Source organism: Dunckerocampus dactyliophorus, chromosome 1, assembly GCF_027744805.1.
Source record: "Dunckerocampus dactyliophorus isolate RoL2022-P2 chromosome 1, RoL_Ddac_1.1, whole genome shotgun sequence".
Classification (NCBI taxonomy): Eukaryota; Metazoa; Chordata; class Actinopteri; order Syngnathiformes; family Syngnathidae; genus Dunckerocampus; species Dunckerocampus dactyliophorus.
The window spans coordinates 13,070,900-13,098,881 of record NC_072819.1 but is presented as its reverse complement, the minus strand read 5'-3'; the positions used below and the strand labels follow the sequence as shown (position 1 = coordinate 13,098,881).

At 42.8% G+C, this 27,982-nt stretch overlaps 1 protein-coding gene across 4 annotated transcripts in view; it reads right to left on the bottom strand.

Moving 5' to 3' along the window:
* Positions 1-4,738: 4,738 nt before the first annotated feature.
* Positions 4,739-27,982, bottom strand: part of LOC129183506 (PDZ domain-containing protein 4-like) — a 51,787-nt gene continuing 28,543 nt past the window's right edge. For 3 of the 4 annotated variants that reach the window (XM_054780550.1, XM_054780547.1, XM_054780548.1), the window contains 13 exons: positions 27,537-27,771; positions 27,378-27,462; positions 27,090-27,311; positions 25,193-25,294; positions 18,199-18,617; positions 17,932-18,115; positions 17,430-17,802; positions 13,354-13,717; positions 13,123-13,193; positions 12,682-13,019; positions 12,413-12,553; positions 11,533-11,645; positions 4,739-10,209 (listed from right to left, as the gene is read on the bottom strand). In XM_054780550.1, coding sequence (XP_054636525.1) covers positions 10,011-10,209; positions 11,533-11,645; positions 12,413-12,553; positions 12,682-13,019; positions 13,123-13,193; positions 13,354-13,717; positions 17,430-17,802; positions 17,932-18,115; positions 18,199-18,617; positions 25,193-25,294; positions 27,090-27,311; positions 27,378-27,462; positions 27,537-27,771 — 2,846 coding nt within the window. In that variant the 3' untranslated portion in view covers positions 4,739-10,010. The remainder of the gene's footprint in view (positions 10,210-11,532; positions 11,646-12,412; positions 12,554-12,681; positions 13,020-13,122; positions 13,194-13,353; positions 13,718-17,429; positions 17,803-17,931; positions 18,116-18,198; positions 18,618-25,192; positions 25,295-27,089; positions 27,312-27,377; positions 27,463-27,536; positions 27,772-27,982) is intronic. The other variant, XM_054780549.1, reaches the window with a different exon arrangement.

Below are 27,982 nucleotides of genomic sequence, written 5' to 3'. Positions count from 1 at the left end.
TTCACGTTTGTGTAAATACAATTTGGAGAATATGTCCACTTGACATTGTAAATAAAAGCATAATATTGTTTGTTTCATACTGATTCATGGTTGAATATGGCCTATTATGAGGAAAGAAATACACATATTGAAGCAAATATTTGAAGCAAGTCTTTTTGCCTAAATTCATGATAAAAACAACAACAGGTGTTAATGTTGTGGCTGTAATCCAGGTAAAATTCAACTCTGAATCCCCGACGTCACTTCCTGTCCAAGTGGCCAGAAGGCATTTACTGCATCACACACAAGCACAATTTTTATATATGTCTTAAATGGCTTATTTTCTCTGATTATATCTACTATATTGGGGAATCCAAATGTAAAGGTGACTATAAGGGTGTTATTTTATGTCTAGAGGGCTGTAATAATGTTAAAAAACTAGGAGCAGATACCGATCCTGCTGAGGATTGAAGGACCTTCTACGGCCCTGTCCAGCTCTCCTGGAGTAACTACCTGTCTCCTGGAATGTCCTCCATGCGTCCAGGTACCGCAGTGATGCCCTGGTCCAGATCTGGGAGGAGATCCCCAAGACACCATCCGTAGTCTCATTAGGAGCATGCCCCGACGTTGTCAGGCATGCGTACAAGCACGTGGGGGGCACACAAACTACTGAGAATCATTTTGAGTTGCTACAATGACATTTTAGCAAAATGGACCAGTGTGCTGCATCATTTTTTCACTTTCATTTTTGGGGTGTCTTTGATTTCCCCCCTCTATAGGGTGATCATTTTCATTTCTATCAAATTATGTGGCATCATTTTGTTACTAATACATCACCCACTTATTATCAGGAAAGATATTCAAGATCATTTTTCCCCCAGTTTAGATCTGATGTGTTTTCAAAGTGTTCCTTTAATTTTTTTGCGCAGTATATATACACAGTATGTATATATTTCTGATGTGAGTCAGAAAGGTAGGTATACGCCTATAAATAATGCAGTTGTCTGAGGACATAGGTCTGTATTTTTACTTCTGAGTGTGATGCTGTCCATTAGTACTCATGACTGTATGATGGTGCAGGTAATCAGTCATTTCATCATGTCCATGACTCCAAATGAGACAATTACGCAGTGAGTCACAATGTTCATCTTAATGGAAGCCTCTGCGTGTTTGACAAACAAACAAAACTGGAATTGATTATTGGAGAAAACACTCCAAATCAATGTAGTGTACATTGGTGGACGTGCATCCTTTTGTGTGTTAGCTGCACTCCACCTGCCATGTATTAGTAGGTCACATTAGTAGGTGATGTACTGTGTAACTAATTGAACACTATTTTTATACCATAAAACATCATCAGCACAGAGGCGAAAATAAAAAATGGAATATTAACAAGGTTTGCTGTAGCATCACGTGTGGCACTGGTCTGAGAGTACAGTCTGCTGGTGGGCTGAAAAGTTCATACGCTGACCATAATGCAGTGTTTAAATTTGACCAATATATTTTTTTACATAAGACTCTCCCTGCGGTCCACACACTTCTTCCAGCACCGTTTGGATTCCCATGGAATAGAAGCTGTCATCCTGATTGTCAATAAAGCCTTCAACAGCAGATATGATCACATCATCAGTCCCATAATGCATCCTACACATACATTTTGTCATGTTGGGGAAAAAAAACATAGTCAGGTGGGACCAAATCTGCAGAAATGGTGCGTGATCAACTAGTTCAAGCCACAGTCGTGCACAGTAGCCATGGCAACCACAGACTTGCGTGCAAGAGCGTTGTCCCGGTGAAGTCATGGTGTATCTGCAACATTATATTATTGGTGACATGCTGACAAGCAGAAACTGGCAGGCGCCATGAGTGCACCCAGACAGTAGGCATGGCTTGAGAACTAAGCCGAGAAAAGATGCTTGCATTTTAAGTTCCTGTCCTGTATTTGATCAGGAGATGGGCAAAGTCAGCGATTTTTACTTACGAAAAAGTTAAAAACACTTTAAGTCGTATAGAATAAACACTCAGAATATAGTTCAATCTCACAGGTGGAACTTGACAAGTCACCTCACATCTGGGGACCTCTGAGTTTGGTTTTCTCTTGTATAGAATATACATATACGTATAACTGTTGTCAGAAGCATAGCTGGAATATGGGTGGATTGGAAGAAAAACGCAGGAACATTGGTAGTGCGTTGAAATTAAATGAGAGCAGAACATGTGGAGAACATGGCAGGAACACAAAAGGAGCACAATGGGAATATGGGAGAAACAAGCGTGTAATATTGTAATATTTGAGGACGAACATAGGCCGGACTTGACAAGAACCTGGGAGCATCATGAGAGAAAAGTTGAGAAACGTTGAGAAATGTGAAAAGAAGGTAGAAACCAGACCTGCCCAACAAGTAGACATTTTTTGTACACAGCACACATTTTAACCCTTGAATATGCTTGTATGCTTCTTTTGTTGCATTTCTCCAGTTTCAGTTTCCCTGTTAAGCCTGTGGGTCTTGGAGAATGCAACGCTGGCTGGTGCTGGAGGAAAACAAAGCCTTCGGTCTCTGCATGAAAGTGTGATGTGCACCGCCCAAAAAAATCCTCAAGCTGTTGACCGTGAAGGCTGTGATTGATCAGCCTAGAACATCATTTTGTGCGTGTACGACTCGGTCGAAGGGCAGACAGACTACCTCCGTGAACGCGAACAATGGAGAATTTAAAGAAAACAACGGAAAAAATGGTAAAATATAGCAAAAGGCAGAATGTAATGAGGAAAAAGCTGAAATGTTGATATAAATAGGTAATAGCCTATAGTGATAGCCTATTTGAGCCTTTTTGCAAAATAAAAATGATAGAAAAGTTCTCATAAAGTTTCTTCAAGCTTGATAGGTCAACAGAAAAAACCTCCCAAGAAACATACGTGGAACACTGTGGAACATGATTGAACATATGACAGGAAAATGCGAGGACGATAGGAAGAACAAGGGTAGAACATTAGAAGAACATAAGAAAAACACAACATGAGAAGAAAACTGGAGGAACATTGGAATATTCTGGGAGAAATATGCCGCTATCAGCCATGTCCGGATTGAGGATTGTGGCGTAGAGAGTTCCTCCTGCAGGCGGCGTGTGTTCATACTTAATGCCGTGTTTTGCCGTCGTGAGAGTTGACGGCATTCGTTTGAACAAGAGCGTCTGTGTCTTTGCATTCACTTTTGCAGAAGTACGTTTTGGTCATAAAATGCCACAAGTTTGTGAAGTTTCTCCCCTCGGTTCTTTGAAAGATGACGAGGCCGCCGCTTGTATTGGTCAGTGCTGAGAACATAGCAGGAAGATGAATGTGAACCTGATCACTACTACTAAAGGATTATTATATAAGCTTACCATCAATGCCATCTTACTGTACTATTTCACTACTTGTCTATTAGAGCCAACCTTTTTTAATACCGCTGTCATGCTCAGGAACACAGGGAAGCTGGAACCTATCCCAGCTGACACCCTGGACTGATCATCTGTCCGTCACAGGACTGACATATAACAGACCCAACCATTCACATTCACACCTATCGATAATGCCGTCACCAATAAACGTGCATGCTTTTGTAAACATTGCAGACAATTTAGAATTAAAGAAAAACAAACTTAGGTGTCTTTATGAACGCTGACCACAGTCTCAAATAAAGCTAAGCAACATTTTTGTGAACATTAAAGTCGATTTTGAGTCGTCAATGAAACCTAACCGACGAACATGACTTACGATTTTAATGAGACTATTGAAGGCAATTTAACATACTTTTACGTAAACACAAACATTCACACTCTTTAATGAACCTATTGAGTGCCCATGTGTTTTTGCAATTACTATTATCAATTAAATTCAAATCAACCTTTCATTGTGATACAGATTGAGATTTCTTCATGCATAAAACAGTTTTTTGGGGTCATTTTCATCATAGTGTGTTAGTAATCATTATTTCTTCAGCGTTGGTGAAGTATGTGTCCTGAACCGGGCATGGGGGCTTTCACCTCCCAGGGATGGTCTGCAGTTGATCCTCCCCAACGTCACCAAGACGTCACCAGAGCGTCACCCTACTTTTTTTTGTACTCTTTCATTTGAACCATGTTAGAATTATCTCGGGGTCGCACGGTGGCCGAGTGGTTAGCATGTTGGCCACACAGTCGAGATCGGGAAGACCTGGGTTTGAATGTCCGTTGGGCGTCTGTGTGGAGTTTGCATGTTCTGCCCGTGCGTGCGTGGAAAAGTACCGTAGTGGACGTTAACACATTTTGGGTACGTTTTTGATTTGATGAGTGTAAAAAGTCCAAGCCCAGATGGCTTAGAGGAGAGCTGCCATTATTGGACGTGGCAGGCGCCCAAACCCAGTGGCCGCTCGGTTGAGTGTGACACCTTGTTGAAACAGGGTTGACGTTTGGATGGAAGGCAGTGAGAGACCAGGTGAATCTCCTTGACACCAGCTCAAGTGAGCGGCCTACAAATTCCAGCCCATAATTTCCAATGTACGAGAGACGGAGAGCTGGCCCAGACCCCTGTTCCTTCAGGTTTCCCAATCAACTTGCTTGTGACTTGGTCTTCATGACTTGAGTCTTGACTTAGACTGACACAGTTGACTCGAAAGGACAAGTTCTTTCATTGAAATAGCGTAGCGTCCTTATAGAGTCATACAGAGACGGATGGTCATAAGTTTCAGTTTTATTGACACCAACAGTAGTCCTCATTTCCAACACAGTATGCAGCTCATCTCACACACGTTTCTTCCTCACTCACAGCAACAGTTTCTCCTTACGCACCAATAACATTCACAGTGAGGTGCATTCACGAACACCAGAATTCAGTACATCAGTGTTACAACATCAACAGGTCTTTCCAGTACGTAGTAGAATAACCGCCACGTTTCCCCGAATCCATTACACAAAAAAGTTACATGTGACGCCTGTTACATGCCATGGCAAGGGACGGTCTTGCCTCGTCGTTTCCAAGCTGCGTAAGCACGAGTCCTGCACCGTGTACATTAGCTTTAAAATCAGCGCTCCCATACATGGAGCCCGGGAGCACCGTGGCCATTTTTTAAAAGTCGCTCGAGTGCGTCAAAAGGTGCGCAAACGCTCCTAGAAATGAAACCCTCACATCAATACCTCCATATTCGTTTTAAAAACATTTCCTATGACGCAAACCGACTTAATCCCAGCTCTGGAATGTAGAATGTAGAATATGTCCATTTCACATTATTGGCAAGCTTTGCTTCTTCCTAACCTTTTCGGACCTATTGAATCGTAGAAACTGAATCAATCAATAAATCATGTCAATCGATTGTAAATACAAGCATTGTTTTAATACTTGGTAGAAGATCCTTTGCGACCAACTGGTCCCTGAAGTCTAGAGTCCATGGACATCACCAAATTGTGACTTACTCCTGGAGATGCTTTGCCAGCCAGGCCCTCACTTGCAGCTTGCTTGTGGCTTTTGCTGCCTTCACTCATCTATTGGCTTGACATCAATGAGGAATATTTCATCTGGTTCCTTTCAAAGAGGCCTGACTTGTTTTTTTGCAATAACTCGGTAAGTGGAATGACATTTTTTCACAGGAGAAACCAAGGTCAGTCTGTATCAGAAGGATGGGAAGAGAAGAGTATGATCCAAAGCATACCACATCAGGGTGTGGCTGCTAATGGAACTTGATTGAAGTGATAACGTGACTCCTGACAAAAGTAGCTTCCAGTAGAGGATAATGTGTGGAAACTTTCCGTCTCATGTCCTTATATGCGCAACATAGGGTGTTTATTTATGCTAATCAGGGCCAGATGAATGCCGCTAAAATATCGACGTGGACTCACTTCCCCCACGTGTGAACCTCCTGTCACTTTAAAGAACTCTTGACAAGGTTTCCTCTTATCAAACCCATACATTTGGAACGGATGCCAGCCTGTGAGGCTGTGCAAGTGTACGTTGGTAAACCTCACTCCCCCTGCCTTAAGAGCTGCGCTGAACACGCGGCCGACAGTCCAGGCTTTTGGCCATGCGGTCAGTGCTCTCGCCTCCCATTGCGAAGGTCCTGTGTTCAAGCCCCAGTGCGAAACAGGGCGGGTTATACATTCACATATTGGTCAGCTTCTAAAAAGGCCAATTTACTTTAATACATAAGCAAGACAACAGATAACAAATGATAGTAATGATCTTAATGGGTCTGCTCTCCATTGAACAATACAAATATTTATTTTTTATAGTCTTATAAAATTAAAGGTCAATGGAAAAATAATACAAATAAAAGTTTATATAGCAAAAAAAATGTAAGAGTACAGGCAATGTTTTAAGTCACATTTTAAACATTCTTATGTGTCATAAAAGTGTCATTGTCAGATCAATGAAAATCATGACACACTATTTTGTCATCTACCCTTCAAGCGTGATATTTAATCATTGACTAATCCATGTATCCATAAGTCAGAATAAACATTTTCAATGAGCATGCACAAGAACATTTTGAACTGGAATTTGACTTGATTTGTCCTCGACCTCTTCAAGGAGACTTCAACGTCTACAACAATGAACATTCAACAGAAGCTGCCTGTTCAGCACTGTGCACGTCAATATTGAGCTTTATGTGAGGCACGTGGCTACTGCTGAGCTTCCTACCCTCGTGTGCCGCCCAGTCCATCTTTCACCTGACCTCTAATTTATCCCCTGCAAGTATGACTGGACTGTGGTATAATACCCTTGCTGGGAAAATCGATTCGCAAGTGCCGTAAATTCCGGTGTATAAGCCGCTACTTTTTTTGTCAAACGTTGAACCCTGCGGCTTATAACGGCTGTGCGGCTATTTTACAGCTAAAACCTACATTTCCCATCATGCTTGGTGTGGTCGTTTTCTAATCTCGACATCTCCTATACCTAAGAACTACTACTACTCGTTTAAATATGCATTTCAGAAAACGCTAATACTAAGATGGTCCATCATAAGGACAAAAAAAGTTCAGAAAACAGCCAAAAAACGAAGGGAAACCACCATTCTCGGCGTTTGCTAACCCTCTGCTCTCATTGAGTGGAGCCGGTTATGCATGCACACACTCCAGTTTACAGAGAGCACAATTTACACTAAAATCTAATGTAAAACATTGTCGGGATTTGGAACAGTGAACCTGGATCAGTGAACAGCATAAATGCAAAGCCTGTTAGGGGAGATGACGTTTAGAGGGGACATGTAGGAATTTGTGCAGCGATCACGTTGTGACACGTACCTGCACCTGCTGGGGGGATCCACGCACTATGTCTCAAAGGCGGCCACAAAGGTGCCGCTGTACCGTGGTTCTTATAAAGTCCAGAGGATAACTCCAGCAGAAATAATGTGTAATATCCAGCAATTTCACATGTGACCCTTCTAAAACTTACACAGTGTACACGTCGTATCCGCTCATGTATACTACAGATCAAAAAATAGAAATACAGATATAATAAAGCATATAAAACAAAACATTAAATGCAGTGTTGTTCTCTTACAGATGAATAAAGTTGCTATCTATCCATCTTACACTGACTGCCAAAATATAGGCACTCGGTCTTCTTCTTTTTGTTTATGGCGGGACGCAACCAACGTTTAGGTGCATACCGCCACCTACTGTACCGGAATGTAGACGCGACATGTGCATTCGCAGTGACAACGCGGTAGTGCCAAGCTTCCACCATAGAACATACACAAAGAAATGGAATTGATGCCGCTTTCAAGTTAAAGGCAATGGATTTGGCTGTCAAGACAAGGAAACATGGCTATTGTTATCTTATGTTACATGCACTATTTGGCACTGTTGTTAACTAGCTGTGTACTTAATTAGCAGTGTTGCACCACTGTCTGGCACACACTGTTTGGAAAAAAAACATTTATTGCATTAAAAGTTTAAAAAATCATTCTGTGTAACGTATTTCTGTGCACTAAATATCCAATTTTATGACATGCACACCTGTGGCTTATACACCGGTGCAGCTTATATTAGAACAAATCTGTTTTTTTCCTCTAAATTTTGTGGGTGTGGCTTTATACACCGGAATTTACGGTACCAGACATGTGAGTCTGGCTGTCTGGCTGTCCAACCTGTAATCCAGGAGGTGCAATGCGGAGCACTGGACCAGATCTATACCCTCACAAGTGTACAGTACAGACCCTTTCCAAAAAAATTGAATATCATGGAAAAGGGTATTTATTTCCACAATTGCATTCAAAAGTTAAACTTTCATAGATTATAGATTCAGGGCCCACAGTTTAAACAACACCAAGCATTTATTTGTTTATTTTTACATAATTTGGGCTTCCAGCTCATAAAACCCACAAAAACAGGAATTCCAAAAATTAGAATACTGTGAAGAAATCACCATTTACTTCTCAGTTTTTGCAGGAAAAAAAGAAAGAAATTAGGATCACATCAAATCAATCAAAATATGGTACTTTCAAAACGATATGTCAATCTTCAATACTTGGTTGGGAATCCCTTTGCCTTAATCACTGCCTCGATGCCACGTGGCATTGAAGCAATCAGCCTGTGGCATTGCCTGGGAGTTATGGAAACCCAGATTTCCTTGATGCTTGCTGTCAGCTCTTCTTTGTTGTTGTCTGGTGCCCCTCATTTTCCTCTTGAGAATACCCCATAGATTCTCAACGGGGTTTAGGTCCGGTGAGTTGGCTGGCCAGTCAAGCACTGTGATGGCATGGGCATCAAACCAGGTTTTGGTGCTTCTGGCGATATGGGCAGGGGCCAGGTCCTGCTGGAAGATGAAATCTGCATCTCCATACAGATCCTCAGCAGAAGGAATCATGAAGTCCTCTAAAACATTCTGGTAGACTGTTGCAGGTGACCTTGGATTTAAGAAAGCACCAGACATTAGCAAGTGATCCAAGGTCCTCTTTTCCGATGAAAGTAAAGTGTGCCATTCATTTCAGACTAAAGGTCCAAGGGTTTGGAGGAAGACGGGTGAGGAACAGAACCCAAGCTGCCTGAGGTCCAGTGTGAAATATCCACAGTCCGTCATGATTTGGGGTGCAATGTCCGGTGCAGGTGTTGGTAAACTCTGCTTTCTTAAATCCAAGGTGTCCGCAACAGTCTACCAGAATGTTTTAGAGGACTTCATGATTCCTTCTGCTGAGGATGTAAAAATAAACAAATAAATACTTAACATTGTTGAAATTATGGGCCCTGAATCTATAATCGAGGAAATCTTACATTTTGAATGGAATTATAGAAATAAATTAACTTTCCCATGATATTCACAATTTTTTGGAAAGGGTCTCTACTAGAGGGTGCAGGTCAGTCCTCACGTGCTTTACACCCCATAGACTTTGACTACGGGGTGTGTTCCGGGAGTACGGGGTTTTGGGCTTATTTTCCTGACAATGGCTTCACGGTGGACGTTGGATAAAGACTGCACTTTTTATTATTTTTATGGAATCTGGAAGTGCAGGGAAGGCATATCGTTTGGTAGTCTAGTTTGGTGGTCTTGGTTCTGAAGACTTGACTTTCAACGTCTTCTGCGGCGAAGCAGCCAGGATGAGAGTCGGCACCTTAAGGCTGTCAGTCGGATTCGGGCGGATTGCAAGTTGTAGGCCTGGAGAGAAGTCCTGCCTCAAGTGTTTAAGGTCATGTTCACACAAGCAACGCTTGGCTCTGGCATACCGGAAAAGTTTTTTCCTAATTACTGTTCTGTGTAAAAGGAATGGGGAAATTGTTTCGAAAATGTTCTGCATTGAAACATCGTTTCAGACATGAGGTTACCTGTGTTAAAGACTTTTCTAGGCTGGTGGAAATTTGTAAATTTGCTATGTTATTTTCTTAAAGTAATTTATATGTATATTATTCTTACATAGTATATTGATCAGAATAAAGTTGCCATAGTAGACGTCACAGTGGATGTAGCTTAGCTTCCCCAAACGGACGTCATGTTGCTCTTCTTTAGACATCAAACTAGTTGAGACTAAACCAATAGTGCCTCTGCTGGTTGCAGGCAAGTAATGCACTCCATTTATCAACCATCCTGGTCACACAGTGGTCACGGAAAGGAGGGGGTTAAATATTTTCTTTCCATCTGGAGACTGCAAACCATGAGCCAGCAGCTCCTGAATAGTGATCCAGTTGTCCAGAATACGTCGATTCCTTTCCTTGGTGCTCTTTTTCTGGCAAAGGAGGATCTGAGAGGAAGGAGGCTCTTCAGCATCACCTGCTGATGATGAAGCATCCCTGCATACGAAAGTGATAAAGTTTTTGCATTACCTAGTCACACCGTCTCACATGTCAGTTTTATTTTTTTCTTTCCTTTTTGTCGTGTTTTTGTCGTATCAGTCCTCATGTACAGTGGTGTGAAAAAGTGTTTGCCCATTCCTGATTTCTTATTTTTTTGTTGCATGTTTGTCACACTTAAATGTTTCAGATCATCAAACAAATTGAAATATTAGTCAATGACAACACAACTGAACACAAAATGCAGTTTTTAAATTAAACTTTTCATTATCAAGGGAGAAAAAAATCCAAACCTGTCCCTGTGTGAAAAAGTGATTGCCCCCCCCGTTGACACGTAACTTAACTGAGATTAATTGAGAGCTATCAGTCTGGAAAAGCGAACCACAGTGGGAGCCATTATCCACAAATGGCGAAAACATGGAACAGTGGTGAACCTTCCCAGGAGAGGCCAGCCAACCGAAATTACCCCTAGAGCACAGCGACGACTCATCCAAGGGGTCATAAAAGACCCCACAACAACATCCAAAGAACTGCAGGCCTCACTTGCCTCAGTTAAGGTCAGTGTTCATGACTCTACCATAAGAAAGACACTGGGCAAAAACGGCCTGTATGACAGAGTTCCAAGACAAAAACCACTGCTGAACAAAAAAGAACATCAAAGCTCATCTCAATTTTGCCAGAAAACATCTGGATGATCCCCAAGACCTTTGGGAAAATACTCTGTGGTCTAAGCAGACAAAAGTAGAACTTTTTTGGAAAAAAAATCCTGATGGATCGTGACCTCAAGCTGAAATAAATTTGGGTTCTGCAGCAGGACAATGATCCAAAACACACCAGAAAACCCTCCAATGTGGCTGAATTACAACAATTCTGCAAAGATGAGTGGGCCAAAATTCCTCCACAGTGCTGTAAGAGACTCATTGCAAGTTATCACAAACGCTTGATTGCAGTTGTTGCTGCTAAGGGTGGCCCAACCACTTATTAGGTTTAGGGGGCAATCACTTTTTCACGCAGGGGTTTGGATTTTTTTTTCTCCCTTAATAATAAAAAGTTTTATTTAAAAATGGCATTTTGTGTTCAGTTGTGTTGTCATTGACTAACATTCAAATTTGCTTGATGATCTGAAATATTTAAGTGTGACAAACATGCAAAGGGGCAACACTTTTTCACACCGCTGTGCGATTCACATTTTCCTGCACTCACAATAGTTATTACATTAGTCAAGGCAAGACGTTTTGTTTTCGCTCATTTGTTGGTTGCATTATTAAAAGAACCAGAAAACCAAGCATATTATGAAAGGTAATGTAACAGGAAGGGTTCTACCTGTCCCCCTTCAAGTAGTCCAGGCGGCTCTGCATCATGAACTCTCTCCTTCGTCTGTACTCTCTGGCTCTCAACAGCTGCTGCTTCCTCTCTTCTTTGCTCCAGTATCGCCCCTGTTGGTTTGGAGAGTTCATCACTTCACGTTTACTAGGTTCTGTGTATTGGAACACGTCACCTATGCAATCATGAAAATAATAACATGAGGGGAAAAAAGATTTTTACTACATAGGGACCAACAATGGTGACACGCTTCTCGCATGGCTTTATGCAACTGTGAAGACCTCATCTTTACAAGTCACAAGTCATAACTCGACCTCACAAATAAGCTTTACAAGTCACTTTGTGCGAGGGCAGGAGAGCAAGAACTTCATATACAAAGGACCCTTGCTCAGCATGACATGTCTACTGCAGGTTATGCAGCACTGAAGCGCAGTGCTGGCCTTTGCTAGGAAATCCATCATCACTACAAATATTTGGAAACACACTTGTTGGCCAAAACAGCTTGGCATTCTGGAGCTTCTGGAAAGCTGTGCGCAAGTGTGGAATCGATAATGCAAATGGTCATGGATGATCTTAACATCATGGGCTAGGTGCAAGCCATTCTACAAAATGGTTTCTTCATCAATGCCCGACTGTGGTCTCCTACGTCACAGGATGTCATCATAGGATCTATTTGAAGTTATTGGACAACTTCCTTGGTTTGTGACCTCTCAGGAAACACTCTACATAATCACACTTTTCTCCAGTTCAGATTCTTTGACAACTAACTAAGGACTCTTGTCCCTAATCTGATTGATACATTCATGGATTAAGAGTGGTTTATCTTGCTTGAACGGGAAAAAGTGTATCCAACATAGTAAGACATTGATGGTTGGGCTACCTGTTTCATCTCACTGGCAGCGTCGTCATCAGTCGTCATGCCACTACGTTCCTCTCTGATCTTCATGGCTCTGGCCTTGAGCAGCCGGTCTCTCACAGGCCGCTTGGCCACGTAACGAGTGCCATCGCTGCGGATCTTCACCTGAAGAAATGTGACACAGCGAAGCAAGAGTTCTCAATGGGTATTCATCAAGTAGTCGGGGTTTCTCAGTCTACAAGAGCATCAGTGATGGTAAGACAAAGGGGACAATAGAGAGAACAAAATGTCACCTTCCATTCCATGCGCTGTGACGTGGCGGTTGGTGACGAGTGCAACAGCCCAAGTGGTAATGCTAGTCCCAACCGTGGGGCTGCGTGCTGGTCCTCCAGACTGTAGGGGGCACTACGGGGGCTTGCGGGCCCGCTGCTGCCTGTGCCCGCCCCTCTCTCCGCACCCTCTACCCTCCTCCTCTCTCGAACCAGCTGATCCAGCTGGTCTACCAGGCCATCGGAGGGCAGCGCGATGCAGCTCTGGTAGCGTTCCAAGGGCTTTACCCGGCTTTGGTGACGCTGGGACAGGAGGGGGCTGGACTTTGCACTGCCTCCTCCAGGCCTGGTAGGGTTGGTACCTGCAATTAAAATGCACTTTCGTGAGATAACAAGAATAATACTTAAAACATGACATGCTGCATTTAAAACAATGACTACACGATGATGTCAAAGACTCATTACCAGTTTTGGAGCACCGCCCTTCATCAGCTACAACCCTTCTAGGTGATGACCCAGCCTCTCTGGACAGAGATCTGTGTAGGAAAAAACAAATTGTGGATATGCTGGAGATATAAACAGATTTATATTTGTTTGTTTGTATTTGTTTGGTATCACAAAAGGAGAAAGTAATTGTAAAAGTTACAATTACATACTAGTCAGTAAAGTGGTATTTGCCTGGATGTGTTTTAGCACCTGAACTTGGAGGGCGTGGATGGCATGGAGTGGAAGCTGTTGCCCTGGTCGTAATTCCATCCAGCCCTGGGCGAGAGAGAGCACCCAAGGTTGGAGTGGCGCCTCTCACAGTCCCGACGGCGGCTGGTGAGAGGCGAGTTCAGAGGTGGGAGGTAACCGAGGGGGAGGAGCGTAGGTGGGGACATGGGCGGTCTCCCTGCATCGTCGTCTTCTTCCTGGAGAGGCGGTATCCGTTCGCTGCTGGCCATTGGTGTGCTGCGGCAGCTCTCCCCGCCACTGTTGTAGGCGCTGGTGCTGTCATTGGAACGCTCCGGAAGCTCGTTAATGGCTGACAACTCACGGCCCTCATCCCCGTCAAGCATACCTGCACATCAACAGTTGTGTGAATCCCAACGTAGGTATATTAATAGCAAGGGATAAGTCAGGGCTTTTATTATTTTATACTTATTCATATCACAACAGGCACAATAACATAATAATAATAAATAATAATAATCATCATCATCATAACACCACAGGTTACTCTAACTTCCTGTCCACACATCCGGAAGGCATTTATTGAAACACACACGAGCACGAGTCTTCTCTGATTATATCTACTATATTGGGTAATATGAGTGTGACTATGCCTATAAATGTCTAATAAATTAATTAAACATTATTGTATGTAGTAGGTCGTAAACAGGTTTTTTATGCTCTAACTACAAAAATATTTGAGATATAAATAAGGAAATTCGGGTCTGGAACAAATTAACAGCGATAACTGAGGGTAAGAAACACCAGCAGTAACTCACTGAGGGTAAAACTGTAAAAACTGAGGGTATCAGAAGGGTAAAACGAACCTGTCTCACGACATTCTAACCTCTACAGATGGAGCATTGCATGAATGGTTTCCTCATTTGGGTGATTGGCAGGTCAAATGAAAGGCTTTGGCTGCCAGATGTGTGGAGGTCTGTCACACAGCACATCAGTCGCATTGATGGATTTGCCTTTGTGTTTGCAGCCCAAGCGCTTCCTGACGCAACCATCACTAGTGTGAAGGAACCCATGCCCTTTGCCTTGAAAGACAGAGGCGTGCACCATTACACCACCAGCGACTTTGTGGGGCCAAAATTGAAAACCGTCTTTAGGTAGAAGGCCGAACAGGACAATTCCCCCCCATCCTCATCTTGTACAAAATTTCTTGATTATGCAGATCGTTGCAAGCACTTTGTTTGTTGAGATCCGCGATGCAGGCCATCTCAATGTTACCACCGTTCCGTGGGCCAGATGAAATTGCTGCTGTGGGCCTGAGTTTGACACGTATGATGGAGTGCATTTAAGAAATATTCCATCATGAATTCAAGTCAGCTACGGTGTTCCAAACATTAAAAGGAAAGCATGAGATGGTGTAGGAATTCAATCTGTTGTTTTCTAATAGGTCTACCACCTGTGTTCCTGTACAGGGTTGCCTTTAAAGGAAACAGGAAGTAGGCGGCGGGCCTTGAGATAAACGTTGGCATGGGGAATATCGAGGCAGCTGGCTAATTTAAGATAGCTGAACAGTTTTTGGCACCAATAGAATTTATCATTATTGTTGGACTTTACGACCAGTCCAGGGTGTCACCTGAAGTCAGTTGGGATAGGCTCCAGCATACCCCCACGACCCTAATGAGGAGAAGCAGCATAGAAAATGGATGGATGGATGTTTGACTTTAATTTAGCAGACCGGAACAGTTGAATGGTCTTGAGCTGCTGAGGTGAGTTTTTACTGATGTTTTTTTTTTTTGCATGTTTCGCACACTTAAATGTTTCACATCTTCAAACAAATTTAATATTAGTCGGTGACAACACAACTTAACACAAAATGCAGTTTTTAAATGAAACTTTTTATTATTAAAGGAGAAGGAAAATCCTAAACTACATGGCCCTGTGAAAGTGATTGCCCCCTAAACCTGATAACTGGTTGGGCCACCCTTAGCAGCAACAACTGCAATCAAGTGTTTGTGATAACTTGCAATGAGTCTCTTACAGCGCTGAGGAGGAATTTTGGCCCACTCATCTTTGCAGAATTGTTGTAATTCAGCCACATTTTTCCAGCATGAGGGTTTTCCATCATAAAGCGCCTTTTTAAGGTCATGCCACAGCATCTCAATAGGATTCAGGTCAGGACTTTGACTAGGCCACTCCAAAGTCTTCATTTTGTTTTTCTTCAGCCATTCAGAGGTGGACTTGCTGGTGTGTTTTGGATCATTGTCCTGCTGCAGAACCCAAGTTGGTTTCAGCTTGAGGTCACCAACAGATGGCCGAACATTCTCCTTCAGAATTTTTTGATAGACAGCAGGAATCATAGTTTAATTTATCACAGCAAGTCTTCCAGTTCCTGAAACAGCAAAACAGCCCAGACCATCACACTACCACCACCATATTTTGCCGTTGGTATGACGTTCTTTTTCTGAATTGCGGTGTTACTTTTACGCGAGATGTAATGGGACACACACCTTCCAAAAAGTTAAACTTTTGTCTTCGGGTCCATTGAGATGTTTTCTGGCAAAATTTTTGTCTTGGAACTCTTCCATGCAGACCGTTTTTGCCCAGTGTCTTTCTTATGGTGGATTCATGAACACTGACCTTCACTGAGGTGAGTGAGGCCTGCAGTTCTTTGGATATTGTTGTGGGGTCTTTTGTGACCTTTTAGATGAGTCGTCGCTGTGCTCTTGTGGTCATTTTGGTTGGCCAACCACTCCTGGGAAGGTTCACCACTGTTCCATGTTTTCGCCATTTGTGGATAATGGCTCTCACTGTGGTTCGCTGGAGTCCCAAAGCTTTAGAAATGACTTTATAACATTTTCTGGACTGATAGATCTCAATTAATCTCACTTAAGTTATGTTTTAACGGGGGGAATCACTTTTTCACACAGGGCCATGTACTGTAGGTTTGGATTTTTTTTTTCTCCCGTAATAATAAAAACTTAAATTTAAAAACGGCATTTGTGTTCAGTTCTGTTGTCATTGAATAATATTCAAATTAGTTTGATGATCTGAAACATTTAAGTGTGACAAACAAAAAAAGCAATGCAAAAAAAAATAAGAAATGAGGAAGGGGGAAACTCTTTTTCACACAACTGTATATCTACGGAAATAAAGATCATTTAGCAAACTTCTCCATTGTGAATTGGCATGAATTATAAATACACATGTGAAAGAGTTGTGATTTATTTGCTTTAAACAAATTCAGATTCTTAGTAGACATGTTTGCTTCCATGTTAGTAGATTTGTATACTATACTGCTTGGATGATGTTAGTATTGACTAGCAAAAAAATCCGTTGTACCTTAAAACAAATTCTCTTTGCTGTCTGCTTAACCAGTATATTGTATTGTCAAGTAAGATTTTTTGAAATGATTGCGTCTAATTCATGCTTTCAACATAACATGCTGCTAACTGTCTCTATTGATATAGAAAATAATAAAATATTTGAATTGGTAAATGTGAATTTTTAGTGTGAGATTTTGATTATTCCTTAGCGATGCTATAAAAGTACTAATTCATGATTATTGGCGAAGGAATAATTGTCAAGCTGTTTATGTAGTGTCACTATACGGTCACTAGGTGGCAGCAATTGGCAAAAAGACACACTGCGAAGTCTCGTCCTTATGGCAAATGGACACCATTTTATGGACGTTCAGTTATTTAGAGTCCTTATTTGCCTGACCCAGTACAGGGTCATGAAGTTCTGTTACAGTTAAGACATTCCTGGCACATGCATCGTCAGCCCTTTCAATATCTCCAAAACGAGATGGAACTTGAACCAGGGAGAAATGAATTCATCCAGTGACATATTTTTGTTTTTCTGTGATTAAGCAGCCTATAAACAAAAGGACTCTATTATGGTGTGGGAAAAGCTACGCTCTGGACAAAAAAAACAGTATTTTCATTTCCGATTTGGATCAAAATGTATTTGGTTCTTCCTCAGCTCATGGGCCATCGCTACACAAAGTTTCATAGAAATGTTTTGTGTGTTTTTGTGCTAACTATGACAGGTGTGTAAACAACGTTACTTCCTCCTACTTAGACCTCTGTGGTCGCTTTGGTTACCTGCTTCCACTGTCTCCTCCTCCATCATCCATGCTTTCAGGCATTGCTCCCTAAGCTGCTGCATCTTCTGAGCGCGGAGGATGTTGCGACATTTGAACTCCAGGTGACGCAGCTCCTCCTCGATGAGCGCCATCTCGTGCTGGCTCACGGTCACGTTGCAGTTCATGTCCACCTCTTCTCCTCTTTCCCGCTCTTCTTCGTCTTTTCTCTCCTGAAGACCCATCTCTTTGGCATGGACATCTTGAGGTTGCTTCCTGGGCCGTCTGTCGTACTGGTACCTGATTTCCAGCAGCTCCAGGTAGCGCTGGCACTCATCCTCTGTCAGGCCTGGCATCATCACCATCATGCTCAGGGGACTCTTGTGCTGCTGGAGCTGAGGATCAGAGGTCAAGTTTACATGGTGATGAAAACGTATTGGGAGACCTACAGGAAGCTTTAAAGTCACCATCCGCATCCTTACTTGCTATGACTGTGAAGAATGCCACAGATAAATCGGCTGTACCTTGTGGTGGACGTGGTTTTGCGTTGCCCCCGTCTCTGTCCAGTCCGGCCCAGTGAGAGAGTCAGAGCTGAGCTGGAAGCTACAGAGGTGCAGGAAAGGCTGCGTGGGGTCTCCTCGGCTATGCCCGGGGCTGGGGGTCAGCTGGGTGCTTGGGCAGAAGCCGGGACTGGGTCGTGGACTGAGCCTGTTCCAGGAAACAGGAAGGAAACACAGTCAAATTAGAGAAAGTTAAAGTGAATTTCAGTCTCCACGTCCTTGGGTCCTGACCTTGGACTGGGTCCGGGACGGAACTTGCGGGTGCTGCCGGGGGTGTTAGTGGTGTTGGTGTTACAGGCGCTGGTTTGATCCCCCAGCAGGTCGTGCTCGGAGGACTCCTCGTAGCGGGTACTGTCATCGGTGCGGCCCAGTCCGCTGTCCAGGTCTTGACTGGTAGACAGCAGGGGCGGCAGGTTGAGCAGGGGTAGAAGGGGCACTGGACAATCGCCGTCATTTGTCTCCGCCTTCTTTCCTTCCTCCTCGTCACCTTCCTCATCTTCATCACCATCCAATTGTCCTCCGCTTCCTCCTGAGTACTGACTGAGGGGCCAATAACCAGAGAGGTGGCTGGAGGAAGAGGCTTGATCATTAAGCAGCTTGGAACCTGCATCTTCATCTAGACCCATCCTCATGCCCTCTGTTGCATCATCCTGAGAGAGGGGGGAAGGGGAGACTCATACAGTATTTACCATCAAAATGGGGACACCCTATGGTATGAAATGTTTTCACATGGAGCAGGACTTGACACTGCTCTCAAAAGGCGTCTTTTTTTTTCCATGAACAGCGCTAGCATGTCATCGGGGAAGGAGATGAACCGGCAGTTTCCTGGCTTCTGAGGTAGTATCAGAGCCGTAACAGAGGTATGAGGCCACAATGCTGAGATTGATCACCAAACACTCACTTTTCCCAGCCTGTTGTGTTGAATTAATCAGACAATTCCAGCGAAATCCTGCTTTGCTGACTTCTGTATAAAAGCCACAGGCGTATAAATGAGGTATCTGCTGTTACGGTTCAGATGTGCCATTTTGCAGTTTTGCTGCTACGATTTGATAGAGCGATGGGGCATCAGCCAGGCCCATTTTATTTTGGAGTTTTTGCTTTTAGCATGAAGAGACATTGTCTTTATTTGATCGGAGAATGTATGTAAAGTATGTGTGTGTTGCACCAGAACCTCACCCTGACTCCACAAATCAGTGCATCACATTGAAATGTTGAGCCACAGGACCCGTAAATGCACAGGCTATCTATCAGGAAAGGATAAGGGACATTTTGATTGTGTTGCTCACAGTATCAAAGCAGATCTGTCCCCATCCTGTCACATGTTGCCCTCAAAAATTACTCTTTGAACCCCCCTTCTCATTCCTGTGTTACATCAATAATACATCCATCTCTTTCTGGTCTTTATTATAAAGCTTCTAAACGGAGACAGTGGCGTCTCCTTCGTGATGATTAGTATGTGCGTGGGGGGTGGGGGCGGGGATGTGGTGCGTGTATGTGCGCATGTGTGTGTGTATTGCTGTCATGTTGTTCTTGAGTTGTCAGCAAATGTGGACACACCGTGGGACCCGCTGTCATACTACACACATCATTCATCATGCTTATTTGCACTGTGGGCTGGTATGGGAGCTTAGTGTGCATGTGAGGTTTCATGTTTGATGGTGTGGTTTTGAAGATGTGGACGTGTCTTGGTCAAGCAAATATCGGCATAACTAATCAATCAATGAATGAACCAATCAAAGGTTGGATTAGGGTTCTTCACTTTTTGGTCTTCATTTTAGCAAGACATTTTGAACAATTGTAATTTCCAGCTAGGGCTGCAGCTATCCATGATTTTAGTAATCAAGTAATCTATTGAGTAGTTTGATCAGTCAAGTAATCCCATAAAACACACTTCATCACCTCAATGCGTGTTTTAGGGAAAATAGTTCAAGGAAAGATTTTTCTGCTTGCCATAACCTTTATACTAAATTGTGTTATAATGTATTTAACAATTTAATACATACACATTTTTAAAAAAGCATTACTGTAAATTCTGGGCTATTGAACGCACCGGAATATAAGACACACCCGCTAAATTTAAAGAGAAAAAAAGATTTGTACATATATTAGCGTTGTGAACGATAAACCGATGTGACTGGATATCTGGTTTGACAAGTGAGAGATACGGCTGCGTCGGTATCAGCCTCTTGGATTGATAAGAATCAGCCATAAATCCTTCCATTAATCAATTGTAGAGACATGGACTGGGTATCGCAAGACAAGCAATTGGTTGGCAATTGGCGAGAGCCTAGGCTAGCGGCGAAACAATTGCCGCGCATGCTCCGTAGCTTACCATGGCTGAAGACAAGAATGGTTGCAAACAGTGCCAACAAATCTTGACCAGCGAGGCCAAAAGAGATGAGAATGGTTAACCTTTTTGGTTTATAACTTGTTTACTTTGAAATGTTGCACCTTTGTTATCTACCTGGAGGGTTGAAAACACTATGCTCAGGCTGAAATGTTGCACGCTTACTATTGTTGTGACATTTTGAGTATGGGATTGTTTACTTTTACAAGCTAGCACAACATTTTCATGTTGAAGGCTAAGACTTCTGTTTGGTTCTTGATCTATTTTGATATACTTGCACTACTCATCTGTTTACCCATTTGCACTACTTAAAGTAATTTGTACTTCCTAAACAGTTATACATTATACAGTTTACATTATACAGTTTTTGTATAATGTGCAATATGTTTTTCTTCATTTTCATGTAAATACCCAAGTACTACAAAGTAACATCTGTATATATATTTTCATAACACCTAACTGTCAACATGTGCAGTATTATTTATTCATTTACAACATCACTTTACATTTTAATACCTTCAGTGCCTACATTTATTGTACTTGGTCATCTCATACTTTACATGCTTGGCTAGGGTTATGTTATAGATTTATTGTATATTAGTCAATAGTACTGAGAATTTCCTGAGAACTTCAACACTCATGCCTTCTGCAACTCAAGCCCAAGTCTTTCTTTTGAATGCACAAGAGCAAGTTTATTTTCCCACTTGCCCCAGATTTGCTTGATGGGGATGAAGAAGGAGCATGATTGTGTGACATTGACAGTGAAATAGGCCTAGCTTGTTTTTTGTAAGGAAAATTACATGAGCCTCCTTACGATGGCTCTATTCTATGGTTTATAGAGCATAATGATGATTTGTAGATATTCCATTCGTTTTATGGGTATCGTAATGGACAATTAAACAAAAACAACTGAAACCCTTAAATATGCCAAGTGTTCTAATAATTTTGGCCACCGCTCTATCATTTTTTAAACCGTATCGTAACCTGTGTATCTAGATGCGAATTGAAGAAATTTACAACACTAACATACACTCCTGATCCAAATCTTAAGACCAGTTGAAACCTCAGCAGCAATGGCACGCTGCGAGAGGCCTTGCTTATGCAGCTCCACAATCCGACCACGTTCAAAAAGAGAAAGCTTCTTAGCTTTAGCCATCAGGAGGGCATGAGTGTGAATGCCTGACAGAAAATGGCTTTTATAGCCTGTGGTCTTAAACTTTTGATCAGGTGATAAACAGCCTATTTCATTTTTTTTTGTTTTTTTTTTTGTTTAAATTACAAGTTCCAAATGTTTTTTGTCCCACTCCCCCTTCTTGCTTTTGCATATTGTAGCTCTCCTTAAAACCTCATTACGATCCAAATGCGCTAAATGCAAATTCTAGCAATTTTTCAACTGGTCTAAAGATTTTGATCAGATATAGATTTCCTGACATTCTCATTGAAATATGCTTGATACTATTGTGTTTCAGTGCATGTTCGTAAGATATACCAACTACTGGTAAATAACAGGAACATTACTCATAGCAAAACATACTTTGTCATCAATACGTTTAAACTTGTTAGTTTTTTAAATTGTAATCTTATCATTTTCTTTATAATGGTACAGGAATCATCAAGACTCCAAACAATAAGACAGCTGATAGCACCAACATCGACATCGTCTCTACAAATTGAGATTATGCCAACAATGAATGGACCTACATACCCTTTTATCAACACAACGATGCAACCGCCTCTGAAGACATTGGAAGGGAGACAAGATTCACTGCAAACATCATCACCCTCTTCCAAACCTTGCTGAAAAAATGTGTGAATCAAGCAGTGTGGGAAATACTAGCACGATCTGAATGCAAGTCAGTTCCAGCATTCATGTGTAACAGAACAAGGAAGTGTAATATAGATCAATCACTACAGCAAGGTGGTTGAGAGCGTTTTCCGACCTATCCTGAAAACCGTGCTTCAACAGCTCTCATATGTAGAACCCGGATGCGTTGTCATAAGTGCAGAGAGGCTTCTTGGTGCTGCAGAAGCAACAGTATATGACCTGATGGAGAAAGCATGCTTTGGTGGCACTCAGGACGACGACGAGGAGCAAGGAAACAAGGCTTCACATAAAAATATACATGGTTTTCTACTAAAAATAAACTAAAAACCATGTTTCTTCTTTTGCTTTTATTAACTTCTATTTTCTGTCTTTATAAAACATACCATAACATAATTTTTCATTTGTATAATTACCTCACTTGTATAATTCAAATGCTAAAATTCAATCCTTTGTTTTAAAGGCGGTGTCTGTCCCGGTTAGGTACTGCAATGGGGGGCGCTAGCGTTTCAACGGCCTATATCCCGCCCCTCATTTGGCATCCACTTGCTGCAGGCTGGATCTCGGCTGGCTTCAGCCTGGAACTACCTACTGTATACTACAGCCTGACTCTCAGTTGGCTTCAGCCTGGTCCTGTACTTGCTGCAGCCTATATAGCTCAGCTAGCCTCAGCCTGGGCCAAACCTGCTGCAGCCTGGATCTCAGCTAACTTTGGCTTTGGTCTGCATCTGCTGCAGCCAACTGACTGCAGCCCTCACCAGGATCTTCAACTGTTCACTGGAGCTGTGTGAAGTGCCCTCCTGCTTCAAACGCTCCACCATCATCCCAGTCCCCAAGAAAGCCTCCGTCTCAGGATTAAATCACTACAGACCTGTGGCCCTGACATCTGTGGTCATGAAATCCTTTGAGCGACTAGTGTTGAGTCACCTGAAGGATATCATAGGTGAAGCTGGGAGGGCATCACATCCAGCACCCGGACCACCAGCATTGGCGACCCCCGAGGGTGTGTTCTCTCTCCACTGCTCTTCTCCCTATACACTAATGACTGCACCTCCGGGGGTCCTTCTGTGAAACTCCTGAAGTTTGCAGACAACACGACAATCATCGTTCTCATCCGGGATGGCGAGGAGTCTGCATACAGTCGGGAGGTGGACCAACTGGTCCTCTGGTGCGGACAGAACCATCTGGAGATGAACCTGACTGACAGTGGAGATGACAGCGGACTTCAGGAGAAACCCCACTGCACTCAAAATCTCCTAGAGCTGCCACATTGATCAACCTTATTTTGACTAATACACCTTCTAATTATCAATCTGGAGCCTTCAGTTAAGATCTGAGTGATCACTGCGCCATAGCATGCATTTGCTCTGGCCTCTCAGTCAAATGGCCACCTATGACTGTAACCAAAAGCTCTCTGAAGAAGTTTGATATCCATGCCTTTCTACATGACGTCGCAGTTGTGAACTGGGCGAGAATTAACCTCATCCCCTCAATAGATGATGCCTGGTCTTATTTTAAAGATTCATTCAGTACTATTATTGACAAACATGCCCCACTGAAATGATTCCAGAATAAGAATCGCTACAGTCCCTGGTTCTCCCCTGACCTGACTGAGATGATTCGTCAGGAAAACACCTTATGGAGGAGAGCCAGGTCCTCAAAGTCACCAGTTGACTGCCTTGCCTTCAGGCAATGTTTAAATAAAACCAACCAGGCAATTAGGTCAGCTAAAATCAACAATTCCAAGGACAAATTCTCATCTTGTGGCACTGACACCAAGACGTTATATAAGAATATAGTCAAGTCTATGGAAAATAAAGTCATTTTCCCTTATCTACCCACCACCATGAAATTTGGCAGCACAAGTATCACTGATAAATCACGATGGCCTCGCTGCTCAACCAACATTTTGTTCATTCATCACAAGCCTTTAAAGCCCCGGTTTCCAACGCTGCTCCATTACCAACCCCTCCTCCACCCAGTGATGTTGGCTTCTCCTTTCATCTTGTTTCTGCCTCAGAAGTTTGGAGGAAACCATCAGGCTCGATTCAAATAAATCTGGTGGCTTTGATGGGTTTGAGCCCACATTTTTTAAAGTAGCTGCTAATTCATTGCTGCCCCATTACATATTTGTTCAACCTGTCTATTCGTCTGCGTGCTTTACCTTCTGACTGGAAATCTGCCATGATCCTCCCTCTTTTCAAAGGTGGCTCTGGCTCAGACCCCAACTGCTACAGACCTATATCAATCCTGCCCTGCCTGGCCAAAGTTTTTGAGATTAATTCACAAACAGTTAACTCACTTCATTGACGCCAACCATATCCTATCAGATCAGCTGTCAGGATTCAGAACCGGCCACGGATGCATCACCAATACTCTCAAAGTCCTTGATGACATCATCACCTCCATAGGCAATAAACAGTTATGCATAGCTACTTTCCTGGATCTGGTGAAGGCTTTTGATTAAGTAGACCCCAGCATCCTCCTACGTATGCTCTCTAGCATTGGCCTGTCTAAGAGTTGTACTAACTGGTTTGCAAGCTCCCTCTATAGCACTGTTCAGCGAGTGCAGCCAGAAAATGTTGAGACTGAAGCACGTAACACCTTTAAAGGTGTGCCTCAAGGTTCCATCTTAGACCCAACCTCCATTTACATAAATGATGTGGCCAAGGTATCAGTGCCTTGCAGTTGCACCTTTATGCTGATGACACCATGACGTATTTCCACATCAATGATCTGCAGGCCAAAGTTAAGGCCAGATTGGGGTTTCTTTCCTGTAATAAGGCCTCTTTCACAAGCTCTGCCAAACATATCCTGGTGAAGATGACCATACTCCCTGAGTGTGCCCTGAATGGACTGGATTTCTGCCATTCAGCCAATAATAATAACAACAATAACAGTAATAATCAGTTATTTTCCTGGTCATTCTTTGCAGTCAGTCCACTGCATATTGTTGTGTAAATGATGTGTATATTCATCTTGCATGTACAGGTATTTATAGCAATGATGGTGGGCAGTAGTGAATTTAAACATATTTGTTTTGAGTGGTTCGTCACCTCCATGTCGGGCCGAGCCAGCAGCAAAGAGAAGTTGATGCTGTCCTCTCGGGTCAAGATGGCTACCGCCTCTTCTCGGTTCTGAATGTCCACTCCGTTGATCTGCAGGGAAGGATATATGATGAGTAGAAATATTTGAATGCATAAGTCTTGGATTATATTTATTTATTGAAATTTCAATCACATGAAGTGTATTGGTTACAAATGTTTGTATGAACAAAGTCGCGTTGTCTCGAACTACTGTCTTTACAGTTTCTCATTGCACTCCAAAAACCTTATAATAAATATAATAAAATATATTTAATAACACATATATTGCACAACGCAGCAGCCGCATTTTTGTCAACATTTTGCCTCAGTTGTCCTGCACTGGAAACAACAAACTAGTTTGTGTGTTCTCATTCCCATTTCCGTTGCCGACAGGATATCGTAGTAATGTGTTAACTAAGTATAACATGTATAACAAAGGGTCATACAATCCAGCCATCCATTTTCTATGCCACTTCTCCTTATTAGGGTCGCAGGGGTATGCTGACTCCCAGATGACTTCGGGCAAGAGGCGGGGTACACTCTGGACTGATCGCCAGCCAATCGGAGGGCACATATCGACAAAAAAAACATTCACTCTCACATTCATACCTATGGACAATTTAGAGTCTCCAATTAACATAACATGCATGTTTTTGGAATGTGGGAGGAAACCGGAGTACCCGGAGAAAACCCACACACGCACGGGAAGAACATGCAAACTCCACACAGAAATGCCCAACGGAGATTTGAACCCAGGTCTTCCCGATCTCCTGACTGTGACTGTGCAGCCAACATGCTAACCACTAGACCACCGTGCGGCCAGGGTCATACAATATTCCACACAATACAGTTCATATCAGTATCATCATGTATCATTATGTATCATTCCACAGACTTGATTGCTCAAACAAAGAATCCCTCATGGTGACTCAGTCCTGTTGTGTTATTCATACACTGCGTCAATCCAACTGTGTTCAGTCGTGACGTGCAGTGACGTTCATGGCAGGTGAGACACTAACTCTTTTGGAGGTTGTTATTGATGTTAATAAAGGTTGCTCATTAAGAGGAAAACAAGAAAAAAAGAGAATAATTCACTTTAATTTGAAAAAAAAGTCTTTAAATTGTTATTTATTTTTTATTAACTATAAAGCACCTATGTTCTTACCTTTTATCTGCATATCAAGTACGTGCAGCCTTTCCTTCAAGAAAAATTCTGATACTTTGTTGTAAAAGCCTGATCCCCTCCTGGTGACTTTGGGTATATAATTCTCCATCTTGGCAGTCAAATCCATTAATTCATTCAGCAAAGCATAAAAATGTCTTAAATCCATTTGACTTTCTTCTAGCCAGTGCTGCTGTCAACAAACGCTGGCTTTTCCTCTGTGGAATATCGACAGTCATAAGCACCTTCCAGCTCAGCTCACGCACATCTGACCCCGTCAGGATGCATCGGTACTGCAAGCGCCTCCCGTATGACATTTCTATGTATTTTGTTGTCAGATTAGCAAAAATAATGATGTCACACTTACATTAAAGACATTACACAGGCTGTAGAAAGTCATGGTGCATAATAAATGTTTCTGCAACATTAAATGGCAACATGCTGACAGAAGCAGAAATGGGCAGGCGACTTTTCTCCAACTTTTCATCATGACTGGTGAGGCTCTGCCTTCGTTGCCCCTCTATGATCTCATCATCAGTTGACTGCCGTTTTTGCCATCTGAAGTGAAATTGAATAGCTTAAACACTGCACCACGGCCTTGATGAGAACCACCTCAGACATCATGTTGGTGCTCTCTGGTAACCAACAACATTATTATCACATTGCAGTTTGTACTTTGACCAACCAGAAGAAGTTGGGAGGTACCTGAAGTATTCGGTCTCCCTCCCTGATGCGTCCATTCTTGGCTGCGATGCTGTTTGGGTTCACCTGCGTCACATGACCAAAAGAAGTCAACAAAGAGAACCACAGAACGTTCAGAGCGTTTACCTCGCCAACATAAATGCCCAGGTGGTCCTCGTCATCCGTCCTGTAGCAGACAGTCAGGCCTAGCTTTTCCTCCTGAGTGGATTTGTAGAGCTCCACCTCCTGAAGTGAAAGAGAGGTGGAGTCAAGGTCAAGTTAGTGAAGGTCGCTTTTTGGACGCGGCCTCACCTCGTACTCCAGGTCGTCAGCCCTGTCCACTTCGTGGTGCGTAATGTCCAAGTAGTCGTTGGGGTCGTTGTAGTCAAACATGCAGCTGGGGGGGGCGGACATTTGGATGAGATTGATCATGTCACCTGTTATCGTCAATTGTTTGATAGGAAAACCTACAAGGCGCTCATCCCGTAGTGCTCCATCAGCGGAAGGAGGGGGGGAGTCGGTGGCGGCTGTGGGGAGAAGTCCCCCTGGCCCAGGTGATGGTGACCTTTGCCCCTCCCTGAGGTCCCACCATGCTGGAAGGAGATGTCTGTCTGGGTGGCGTTGTCTACGCAGTTGGGAATCGCTACCATGGCAACGGAGGAGATGGAGGTGCTGCTTGTCCCATTTCTTACGCACGTGATGCCACCTGACAGAGGAAGTAAGATCATCTTGTAGATTGTTTCATGCATTTCAGTATACAGATGCTCCCCTACTTATGAACATTTGAGTTACAAACATTAGGACATACAAACTGCCATGTTCGTTCAGTCGAAATTGGCATATTTGTTAAAAATAAGCATCACATGACTACGTGCATTCATCAAAGAGTATGACAATTCTTATGATGCAAAATTGAC